The 11982-nt window shown below is 44.1% G+C and overlaps 1 protein-coding gene across 1 annotated transcript; it reads left to right on the forward strand.

Annotated features, from left to right (window-relative positions):
- The first annotated feature begins 8370 nt into the window (after positions 1 to 8370).
- LOC147632770 (uncharacterized) lies at positions 8371 to 11529 on the forward strand. The gene is made up of 3 exons (XM_086807632.1): positions 8371 to 10019; positions 10124 to 10468; positions 10651 to 11529. Exons 1-3 carry the CDS (start codon positions 9648 to 9650, stop codon positions 11269 to 11271), a joined length of 1338 nt encoding a protein of 445 aa, XP_086663758.1. The 5' UTR covers positions 8371 to 9647; the 3' UTR covers positions 11272 to 11529.
- The last annotated feature ends 453 nt before the right edge of the window (positions 11530 to 11982 follow it).

The raw sequence follows: 11982 nt of genomic DNA on the forward strand, positions 1-11982 counted from the left end.
GATGGAGGAGCAGTTGAAGATGGGAGATGTCTAGATCATAGGATAACGATATGCCTTCACTAGAACGCAAAGAATATGACTAATCAAACTTGGCATTTCCAATATTATAATATGCTTTGCTAGAGTCATGGTACATAGTTAGTTGATGAGTCACAAAGTATAAACTTTTTGTGTTGATTTTTTCTTACTTTAGCTTAAAGAGGTGAAATTACAAGCGAATGCTAACCCACAATGAATTACATATTTATTTACAACATATGCACAAAGAGATGAACATACAAGTGAATGTTAACCCCCAATGAATTACATGTTTATTTACAACATATGCACAAAGAGATGAACACACTTATGTACTCTAAACTAGAGACACCATTTACACATGCTAATTTTTAAAAATATTTCATTGCCATTTTGACAAATATAAAGGCCCTAGTTTTGAAGAACCCACCTTCAAAAATATACATGAATGTTCTCATATTCACCTAAAAAAGAAACATGAAAATTAATCCTTAGCCTTGCTAATAGTACTAGTTTTATTGTTTTTAATCCAAACCAACATTCGTGATATTTTTTTAAAGGAATCAATTGTACTCTAAGCATTAGTGCATTCGTGCAAGTTCATTTACACCTCTTTAAAATCATCCAAGTGCCAATTAACCTAGGGACAAGCAGACATGAGAGATTAGACTTACAAGTGAGTGATGGTGGTGCCAACCATAAATGGATGGGAGGCTCTCCACAAAATGCTCTAGATACATTTATTACATGAATTTGTGGGATTTCCCATCATATTTCTATTAATTTTAAGGGTGGGTTCAAAATCTTCCACTGTGAAGGAGGGCATCGTTCAAAGGGTAGAATGGATTTTATATCTACCGACACATTCAAATAGGAATGAAAAGTATTTCACTTACATAAAGATTTTGACAAATCTAAGTACATAATTGTTAGTATGCTAGGTTTCACTAGAAAAATGTATGTATCACATAAGTGCATTGGAGACCATTTTTAGTTTAAGCCCACTTATATTCTTTATAGTAGCATCAAGTGTCTCATTTATTAGCTTCCATTGTGTGATATCTATCTCATGGTGGGTACATAGGGGACCCTTTTATTGAAGTCCACGTATATTCTTTACAATAACATGAGGTGTCTCATTTAAGTTTACTAATATAGTAGGAGTGTTAAATGTCCTCTCAAAACAATGTATGCATATATAATAAATAATAAAGATTTGTTGGAACTATGTTTATAAACCTATTTTCTACTACCTTCATATGAAGGTGATACATGGAGGTTTTCTTAGAAACGAGGTCCCTATGGTGCAGTGTTGCTAATTCAAAATCTGGTAGTGTTGCAATTTAAATATCCTCTTGAAACAAAGTATGCATATAAGAAATGATAAAGGTTTTCTACTACCCTCTACACGTGTGATATATGGAGGTTTTCTTAGAAACGAGGTCCCCATGGTGTGTGGTGTTGCTAATTCAAAAATCTGCAAGTGTTGTGATTATGTTTGGTGTCTACTAGATCCTAGGAAAGTCAAACGCCTTCTTGAGAGCATTTTTTTTAAAAAAACTGTGTAATATCATGTGAGTGTACAAAGAGGTTATTTTATAAGTAGGCATGTTAATGATAGGGGGTTTCTTCTTTATTAGTATTTGATATATATGACTTAGGTGTTAAAATATGAATCTTGAAATAATGCATGCATATCAGAAAGAATATACATATATTCAAAAGAAATTATGTGTGCACACCTTTTTTAATTAACCTTTGCACGGAGGTCTTCAAGAAGAATGTATATATATAATGACAAGAAACTATGTGTCCACACCTTTTTTAATTAACCTCTGCATGCAAGTGATACGGTGGTCTTGTTAGAAGTGGGGCCCCTTGGGTCCCATTGGCACCTTTCAATAAAAAAATCTCCCATTGAATTGGGGATTTGTATGTTTCGTGGATATGGTTATCTTTATCAAGAACCACGTACATGTTCTCCATAATCAATCTGTTCACAAGAGGGTAAAATATTATAAAGCTAGCATAAGGCCCACATCACATAAAACACCCACTCACCTGAGTATCCATAGCTTGAAGGAACAACAAAGTAATGCTTAACATTCCCCAAATCATACAAGAAGAACCTAATGACAAGTCTTCAAATCCATGCTTTCTTTACTTGCGGTACCCCAATTGTGTGAACCACCATGTGTGAATCCTAAAAATGGAAGTGCTCCTTATCGCATTAGCAGCTTGTACCTGAGGTAAGTTTCCTTTTTAAAAAGGCATGTGGCACTCTTTACACCCATCTCAATACACATGTTGCTCACTTTGATCTCTAAACATGGGGGGCTCTCGTACTAGACCAAAATAACTATATAATCATGGCTGACTAGTTATGATTTGTACTGGTAGATCGGTGGTTGGTTTGGACATATACTTCACTCATTGTAACCTTTTGATTTCTATGCACCACTAGTGGTAAGATCAAATAGCTTTTGTAAAAAGCTATTTGTTGAACACCTTACATGAGCTTACACAAGCTTCTCTATTTTGTTGAACACCTTACATGAGCTCACATGAACTTCTCTATTTGTTAAACACCTTACACGAGCTTCTCCAATGTTCCACTTTAGCCAAGAACCCTTCCAATCTCTATTTCTAGGCATAATAACATTAACTTAATGTTTGTTTAGTTTGTGTGGAGAGGTCCCATTGGACAACTAGGATCACTGGAATATGTAAGATAACACATGTGTTCAATAGAAGGAAGGTTGATTTTTAGTGACTTATCGAAAATTTCACGTATATAAATGGCTTTTTAATTTAAAAGTTAGGAAAAAAATCCATAAGTTTGATCTAGAGAGAGTTAGTTTTATTACGTCTTAGTTTGTATAAGGGGTGACATGTTTAAAATGTCAAATTTTAGAAAGAAGGGGTTTTTAAATTATTTTGAAGGGATGTGGTGTATAAGGACTTTGAAGGGATGTGATATACAACATAAAGTTATTTTGAAGGGATGTGATATATAATGTAAAATTTTAGAAAGAAGGGGTTATAAAATTATTTTGAAGGGATGTGATATACAAGGTTTTTTTAAAATGAAACTCTCTTTAAGGCAGTTGTGTTCTTCTCTTGCTTTGCATATGGATGCTTTTGCACAGGGATCTTAATAAAGGATGGATCATTATAGGACTTGTTCTTGTAGGAGCAAATTTGTTGTGGTTTTGGGAATTTAATTGCTGACATTGATTTCATGCAAGTTAGATGGGTAAAAATGCTTCATGATAGATGCACAAAATGGTAGGCCTTGACTTAAAAACATGTGCATCTAGTTTTGGCTTTGCTACATATGGGTTAGTAGTGATTGCAAATGGTTAGGTAAAGGCTATAATTTGTATGGTAGAGGAGGTACGTAGTTTTGCTATTGGACAAGACCATTCAAGTGTGTAAATCATGTTATTTTGAGTGCCACCACCAGTTGGGCAACCATTTTTGTGAGGTAGCACCTTGTTGCCAAGTATTAAATTCCATGGCACTTTTCAGCCTACAGGAACAACCTGAATTTTGAAGCCTCCTCAAGACATAAGGAGATGAACAAACTTAGTCTTCAAAAGAAAAGGTTAACTATCAAGAAACTCAATCTAACCTTCAATTGAAAAAATGGGGTCACCCTGAAGAAACTCTATCTACCTTTCAATAATAAAAAATGGGGTCACCCTTAAGAAACTCTTTTTTTTTTGGGTTCTTTGTGCTCATGTGCATGTGTGCTTTCATGCTGCCATCAACAGCTAACAAGTTTTGAACCCAGCACCTTTTGCATGGGACTTCAACCCCTTACCCCTACATTGGCCACCCTTAAGGAACTCCATCCACCCTTAAGGAACTCCATCCACCCTTCAATTGAAAAAATGGGGTCACCCTTCTTCAGATTTGGGCCTTCGCAGGCCCCAATGCGAGGCACATGTGAAGGTTGCACTATCACCATGTCACCAGGGCGGGAACTGGCCCTTATATGATGAGGGAGCATGCAAAGCTCGAATTTTGAATGGTGAAACTTGGAATGCAAGGTAGGAACATACTTTTGTATTTTACATCGGTATTAATTAATTAACTCTAAGGTTGTAAACTTAGGCCACAACGGGGGGGTCCACGCGCACCGGCAACACGAAGGAGTTGTGATGGCCCCGGGACCCCAACGGGGCTCAATTCACCTTGCCGACGTGCCAAACGGCACCCGAAAACGATGGGACCGGCCGACGTTCCCCGCGGCTCGCGTAGAGCCAACGGCAACGGGGAACCCACGTTTTGCTTGCCAAGAACGAGAGAGAGAGAGAGAGAGAGAGAGAGAGAGAGAGAGAGAGAGAGAGAGAGAGAGAGAGAGAGAGAGAGAGAGAGAGAGAGAGAGAGGATCTTAAGGAAAAGACTCACGGAGGAGCCGTCATTGCTATTAACCAAGAAATATTTACAAGGGAGAGGGTCGCTTGGGAGAGGGGCATGAGCCACGGCCGTTACAGGGGGGGGAGGGCCCGAACCTTGACTCCGAGGTAGAGAGGTAGAAGGGAGTTGGGCGCTTGAGGTTGCTTGAGTGCGTGGTGGCTTGGGTGTTGGCTTGTCCCCCATATAGATGTAACAAATACGGGGCGGTCAAGCACACCCCCAAAGCACCAAGGTGGCTCGGATAGAAATCCCAAACGGGAGGGCCACCACATACACCCCTCCTTTAAAGAGCTTGAAGCCCCTTTCAAGCTACAAAAAGGCTATGTACACACTATACAAGAAGGCAATACATGACCCTCAACGGGTAAGGCATCACATGTTGCTGGCATCACCTTGCAATGTTTCAGGGAACTTGTAAAACTGCATGACCAGCTGCTTGTGTGCATCTAACAACTTTGCCTCAGGCACCCAAACACAATATGTCATAGGCCGCCCTTTCCACTTGACATAAAACTCTAGTTGATTGCGGCGCACCCTTGCCTTTAAAATGATCTCTAGTTCAAAAGGGTTGGAGTTGTTGTCGACGAGTGGCACACGGCGACTGAATCTCTCATCGACATAGAACCTCTTAAGTAAACTGATGTGAAATGCATTGTGTATTCTGACAGATTCTGGTAAGTCTAACTTGTAAGTGACTCCCTTGTAACTCTGAAGGACACGGTAAGGGCCGTAGTACCTGTGGTTGAATTTGGGGGTGAGGTTATTTGGCAATGCGATGTGTTGGGCGCTGACCAAAACCAAGTCCCCCGGGTGGAATTCATCTTGTCTTCTGTGGCGATTGGCATATTTGGCATACTTCTGCTTACTCTCTAGATTTTGCCTAGCTATCCGCATGCGTGATTGCCATTGTCTCAAAAAGTGTTCTGCATCATGATCCTCTGCATGAATAGCTCTAGTGGCGATTTCCAAGGGGGTTATCACCTCTTTTCCCGTTGCGAGTTCAAAAGGCAAGAACCCAGTAGCATTGTGTATGGAGCTATTATAGTGGAATTCTAGAATCTCCAGGTAATCTACCCAGTCTTTCTGATTTGCTTTGACATAGCTGTGAATGTAATCTTCGATTCGTTGGTTGATCCGCTCTGTTTGTCCATCCATCTGCGGGTGGTAGGTGGATGAGAATTGAAGCTGGGTGTCAAGTAACTTGAAGCGCTCTCTCCACATTGAGCTCATGAACCTTCCATCCCGATCGGATACTATGGCCGTCTCGATGGGCCATGGTACTTGAAAACATGTTTGAAGAATAGTTTCACCATTTGATATGCAGTGAGACGGGCGGCTTGGCGAGAATGAAATGAGCCTGTTTTGAAAAATAGTCGACCACAACGAAGATGGTGGTGTACCCGTGACTCGGGCAACTGAGACGGTATTGGCATCGTTTGCAATAAACATGCCGGTTTCACCCGTTCTTGCGCCTTCACCAATTGGCACGTGGGGCATGATCTTACATATTCGACCACGTCATCCTGCATCTTAGGCCAATAGAAGAATCTACTCAATTTCTCAAACGATCGTTTTTGGCCAGGGGCGGTCCTCAAGCACGACACCAACACCCCAGTCCTTTGCATGTCTAGTAGGAGGTTATTGACCCCTTTGCCCACCAGCAGGGCCAACATATACTTGTCCATCCATGAGAGTCCCACAATGGCTTCAAAGGCGTCCATCGGAACCACAAGGAAGTCCATCTTGGCCCTCCATGCACCCGCTTGAACCGGCATGGAGTACGCCATGAGCACATTGGAGTCAATGCTTGACCATGGCCGTACGAGTTAATTGCACCCCCAACCTCTTAGCACATTTGGGGTCATGAAATTGTGCGTTGCTCCAATGTCCACCATTATGTTCTGCTTTACCCCGTTCACCTCTGCTTGAAAATACAAATGTGGAATGGTTTGCAGTTGTGGTGCCATACATCTCGGCATTGCCTGCACGGCCCCCACCAACACGGGGCATATTTGGCGCACTGCCTCTTGATTGGGAGCACTCCGGTTCATCAATCTCTGTGATCCGTACTTCCCCATGGTGATGATACCCATCGTGGTAATCTCTGTCATCTCCTGCACCGTGGGCATCCATTATGTTCATGGGTTGGCCGTTTTGGGCATTCATTGTCATAGTGATCCCCACTGCACCAACGACAATTCCTCCAGGTGAGGGGTCTCTGATAGCCACTCTTATTCGTGTTTTGAGCCGTGGATTGGTTGTTGCTCCTCCAACTATTACTTGCTTGACTGCCATAACCACCTCTGCGAGGGTTTGCATAGCCTCCACCTCAATTTCCCACTGACTGTGTTCCTGTGATGACTCATTCTTCGTGTCCCGGGTTGCATTCTCTTGCTTCCCCTACACCTTAGGTGCAATGGCATTGTTAACTGCCGTTGTGTTTGCTCGGGCATTCACCCCTGCGAACGACTGTCTGCATCTGCCAGTCTTTCGGCCACATAACCATGGCCTCCTCATAGTCCCTTGGATTCTGCTTTTCCACTTCTCTTCGAGCCCAATCCTTTAGCCCAAACAAGAATCCATGCAGCCTATCCACCGAAGTCATCTTGGAGATTTGCAGCATAATTTGCCGATACTTGCTTATGTACTCAAACAGCTTGCTATCCCCTTGAGCAAGATTCCTCCATTCATCCATTATCTTGAAGACTTCATTTCGGGGAACAAAGTACTCTGTGATGTCCTTTTTGAATTCGTCCCAAGACTTCCAACCACTCCCCCCACCACGTTTCTCCGCGGGCTAGGAGCCAGTTGAACGCATCCCCCGTGAGAAAACGGGCCGCAATCTTTATCCAATGCTGATCTGCCACCTGATTCATTTCCAAGTACTCTTCCACTTCACGGACCCACTTCTGCAGAACTAGAGAGTCCCGTTGTCCCGAGTATTTTTCGGGGGGTTGAGGTTTGTACCTCCCAAACCCATCGTCTTCATGCCCCCTACGCCTTTCATGACGCTGGCCAGGTTGGGCAAACTCCCTTTCGGAGTCGGGGGAGGGCCTGCGGTCTCTCCTCTCGGGTGCCAGCGGCGGCAGCCGTTCCATCAAGGTGGCTAGCATATCCTCCAGGTGGCCTAAGCGCTCGCCTTGCTCTGTCATTTGGGCTTGCACTTCGGAACTATCCCGGAAGTCCCCTTCGTCATCCATGTTCCTCACCGTCGAGGGTCCTGGCCGTTCACCGTGCCTTTGTTGGCGTTCGGCGTGATTGACCCACCGCCGGATCTCGATTGAGAGGGTTGCTTCCTCTTCAATCCGCTGCGCTTCCGCTTGGGACAACAGAGCTTCGCTACTTTCGTAGCCGGCTTCTTGAAGAGTTTGTTCACGAACCACGTCGCGCCTTTTTGGCATGGGACATTTGCTCAGCCGAGTGGATTCCGGCGGCTCTGGCCCAGATAGAAATCCCAAACGGGAGGGCCACCACATGAGTCAGGGCCTCAGGGGGTCTCGGTCAATGGGGAGAGGTCAATGGGGAGATGGTAAATAAATATTATAAACTTCTATCTATTTTTGCTGCCTGTATAAAACATTAGAAAAAGAAATTGGGGACGCTACGGAGTTTGAAAGCATGCGAGAGCCCAACTGACGAGCGCCGGGCGGACGAATTGGGACAACAGCCCTCTTAAATGGCCGACAAAGTTGGCGGGACCGTGTGGGCCCTCCCTCTCTGTCTCACACACTTTTTTTCCGTGCCGGGGATCGGGGAAAAAAAGGCTGCTCGATTTGGAGGCCACCCCCAAACTTGGCGGCCACCGCCAAAAGTAGGTGTTCAAAAAAGGCTTGCTCCTGCTTTCGGTGCCTCTTGCTAAATAATCATTAAATGCCTCATTATTAGCTCTCATTACCACCATTTTCTCATCTCTTCCCTCTCTCTTTCGTGCTCCTAGGTACTGCCATTATGCCATCGCCATAGCCAGACTGATCTGTCTCGCACACCCACATCGCATCATACCCTCCACCCCTCAACATCTTGAGCCCTTCTAGCTTTTTACGCATGCTTCAACCTCCCTGTGCCCAACCTCCATTAGCTGCTTATTCTGAGCGAAACCATTGCCCATTGGACATTGTATCTCTATTGTCCATTGGATTCTGGTTCGCTATTTTCCATTGGATACTGTTTCGCCACAAAATCCCTTTAAATGCCTGTTCTCTAAGACCATTCTTTTCCCACATTTCCCTTTGATAGATGTTTTCTACAATTGCCCATTAGATTCTTTATTGCTATTGTCCTCTGGATATTAGATTTCCATTTGCCCTTTGGGTATTACACTGCTCTCTGTCCCTTGCAACTTGCCTCTGCGTACTGCTATTCTGCCTTGCTCTCTCTGACTTTTGCTTTGCCCTTGAGAGGGGCAACCCAACTTCTTTTTTACCTAGAGTAGCGTAGTGACTAGACACTTCAACAGTATTCTGACTTCTGCACCCTCTGGCTTAACAAACTTTGAAGCAAGCTATTTCAAAGGCTAGCTAGCTTGCCTTTTGAGCTTCACTCTCTCTCTTTCCTAAGTTCCTAGGACCACCCAACCATACTTCCTAGACAAGACATGGAAACCTCCTCAGCTTCTACTGTTTCCTTTAAAGAAAGAATGCAGGCTAGTATCTAGGCTTTTAACTGTTTCTTGTGTCTAGGCTTGCAAAGCATTATTGAACGGAATTTATGTTGTGGGCTGGTTGATACTTGTATGTCAAGGGGAGTCAGTTCTTGCAAGCTATTTGACAGTTGCTACCATGAGATTTTGTGTGTGGTTTCTCAAGGGGAATGCAGCTTGTGGGTTTTGGAACTAACTGCAAGCACTGTGCAAGGAATTTCGTATTTTTCAAGCATTTCAAGAGAATTGAGCGTGTGGGTTCTCAGGCTATTGTTGCAAGGAACTCACAATGTGGTGTGTCTTGCCTAAGGTTAAGAGATTTCTCCTTGTGGGGTCTTCATTACTTGCAAACAGAGTGCTAGCTTATGGGTTCTCTTAAACTCGCAGGATTAGCTCAAGCAAATCTACCCTATGATATCTCTAGCCGATTCCAAGAGAATCCAGATTGTGGGCTTCTTTTAACTGTAAACCAAAAGATTGCAAGTTTTCTTGAAGTCAAGAAAGCCTAGTCCCTAAAGAATCTTGTCTCTTTAAGTGTGAGAGGGTGAAAAATATACCATCAGGAATGACTTCTTTGATGATGATATTGAAGAGGAAGCAACAGGCAGAAGATGAGTTGCAGAGGTGTGCCAGCATGAGGGGAGGGGGGGAGACACTGGCTCCATTGATGGAAGGGCCAACACCGGAGAATTTTGACAATGTGGGCAGAAGGGAAGGGAAGTGGGGGAGCCTCCAGTGGGTGAAGGGCCAACTGCTCACCAAGACACCCTCCATGTCCAGGGTCATCTCCATGAGCCACAGGACAGATACACATCCTGAGGCTTACAAACGCTCCGACCTTCGCCTGCTCTTGGGTGTCCTTGGGGCGCCCCTTGCCCCCATTGCGGTTGTAGGTGTGGAGCCCATCCCATTCCTCTCAGTCAAAAGTATCCCCATGGTAAGCCTAGCCTTCCACATTTGCTTTCCATTGCTTGATAATATTTAGTTTGTGCATGTTTAGTATGTGCTTTCCCTTACCCTGCCATTTTCTCACATGTGCAGGAGACTTCATCCGCTCAATATATAGTTCAACAGTATGTATGTGCAACTGGTGTAGCGAAGCTGAGCAATGTGAGGAATTCCTATGCCATGGGCAGGGTGAAGATGCTGGCATCAGAGTTTGAGACGGCCACACAGGTGGTGAAGACAAAGAACTCGTCAAAGTCGGCAGAGATCGGCTGTTTTGTCTTGTGGCAGATGATGCCCAACATGTGGAATGTGGAGATGGCAGTGGGGGGCAGCAAGGTGCATGCTGGCAGCAATGGCAAGCTGGTATGGAGGCATACTCCATGGCTGGGCTCACATGCGGCAAAAGGACCTGTTAGGCCACTCAGGAGAGCTCTCCAGGTTTGTAAATTAAAGCCATTTATGCAATGTTGTTAGCTTGTGGGCCATGGATTAGGCATTGTTAATGAAAATCTGTTAAGCAATGTTGTTAGTTTCTGGATTAAGCCATGCATTAGGCATGTTGATGGCCTTAATTTGCAGGGTAATGTAGGGGGTTAACGTTACATTTTGATAATTTGCAGGGCTTGGATCCGAGGACAATTGCCAACGTTTTCTCATCAGCAAGGTGCATAGGCGAGAAGAAGGTGCGGGGGGAGGATTGCTTCATCCTGAAACTCGCAGCTGACCCCGCCACGCTGGCATGCAGGAGCGAGGGTCCAGCCGAGATCATACGCCACGTGTTGTTCGGCTACTTTAGTCAAAAGACAGGGCTGCTGATTCACGTGGAGGACTCCCATTTGACAAGAATACAGGCCACGGGAGGGGACGCAGTGTTCTGGGAAACGAACATAGAGTCCTCCGTGGAAGAGTACAGATGCGTAGAGGGGGTGATGATTGCACACGCTGGCAAATCGACAGTCACGTTGTTTCGATTTGGTGAGGTGGCGATGAGTCACACGAAGACGAGGCTGGAGGAGGAGTGGGCGATTGATGAGGTGGCATTTGATGTGCCAGGGCTGTCAGCGGAGCTCTTTATTCCGCCCGCTGATATTAGGACAGCTGGCAGCACAGTCAGCGAGATCAGCGAGCTACCGCATGAAGAGAGAGGGGGGGGCAAGTGCGTGCTAAGCAAAAGCAAAGTGGCGGCCTTGGAAAAAACACAGGAAAATCTCGACAACATCATTTGGAGAGTGGAAGTATGAAATTAAGATTATCGAAAATAACTAGTTTTTAATTTGGGCATAATTTGGACCAGGCCCACACGAGCCCGCCGACCTGTATATTAACCAAGCTTTTTAACAGTTTCTCTTTCACACGTGCCCCCACGGTCTTAGGTAACCGTAACGTCTCTTTATCAGGCTATCCAATGCCATCCTGTATTTCAAAGTGTGCACCCAAGCGCATGCACTTTGGCTCCATGTTCTCCAACACTAATTTTATAACAAGTGTGACCTAAGAGTATTCACGCACCCCTCCATCTCGTTTTTTTAATTATTTCAGTGTGCCTTCAAAAAGTTGTCTCTCGGTTTCTGCAATAAATGTAAGATGTATTTACAATTGAGTGAGCTTAAACCTGTAAAACCTTCCCATTTTTAGCAACTTTCACCAAACCCTAATTAGGTCAGACAACCCAAACTGATGCAAATTTCAAATGTTTATCAACCACGATTGGCTTCTTGGAGAGAGTGGGGAAGCATGTGATCACTTGTAATAAATTTCTTTCACTTGTAAGGCATGACTAGCTTCTTCGAGAGGGCATTTAAGGTATGACTGTCCTTTTGCAAGGCTTGCACAACGCAAAACACATCATGACCAATGCATAGCACATTGATTTATCATAGTATATATGTACAAACATCACATGATGTATGTGTGATTTCGCAATAAAAGCACACATATATCAAAGCCTTTTG

Source organism: Cibotium barometz, chromosome 13, assembly GCF_041138505.1.
Source record: "Cibotium barometz isolate CiBa-2024 chromosome 13, ASM4113850v1, whole genome shotgun sequence".
Taxonomy (NCBI): domain Eukaryota; kingdom Viridiplantae; phylum Streptophyta; class Polypodiopsida; order Cyatheales; family Cibotiaceae; genus Cibotium; species Cibotium barometz.

What these genes read in the sequence shown, in the direction of transcription:
- LOC147632770 (XM_086807632.1), top strand. Translation starts at nt 9,648, where the DNA reads ATGACTTCTTTGATGATGATATTGAAGAGGAAGCAACAGGCAGAAGAT. An exon ending in CAGTCAAAAGTATCCCCATG is followed by an intron (nt 10,020 to 10,123) that starts GTAAGCCTAGCC and finishes TCACATGTGCAG; the next exon opens with GAGACTTCATCCGCTCAATA. An exon ending in CACTCAGGAGAGCTCTCCAG is followed by an intron (nt 10,469 to 10,650) that starts GTTTGTAAATTA and finishes GATAATTTGCAG; the next exon opens with GGCTTGGATCCGAGGACAAT.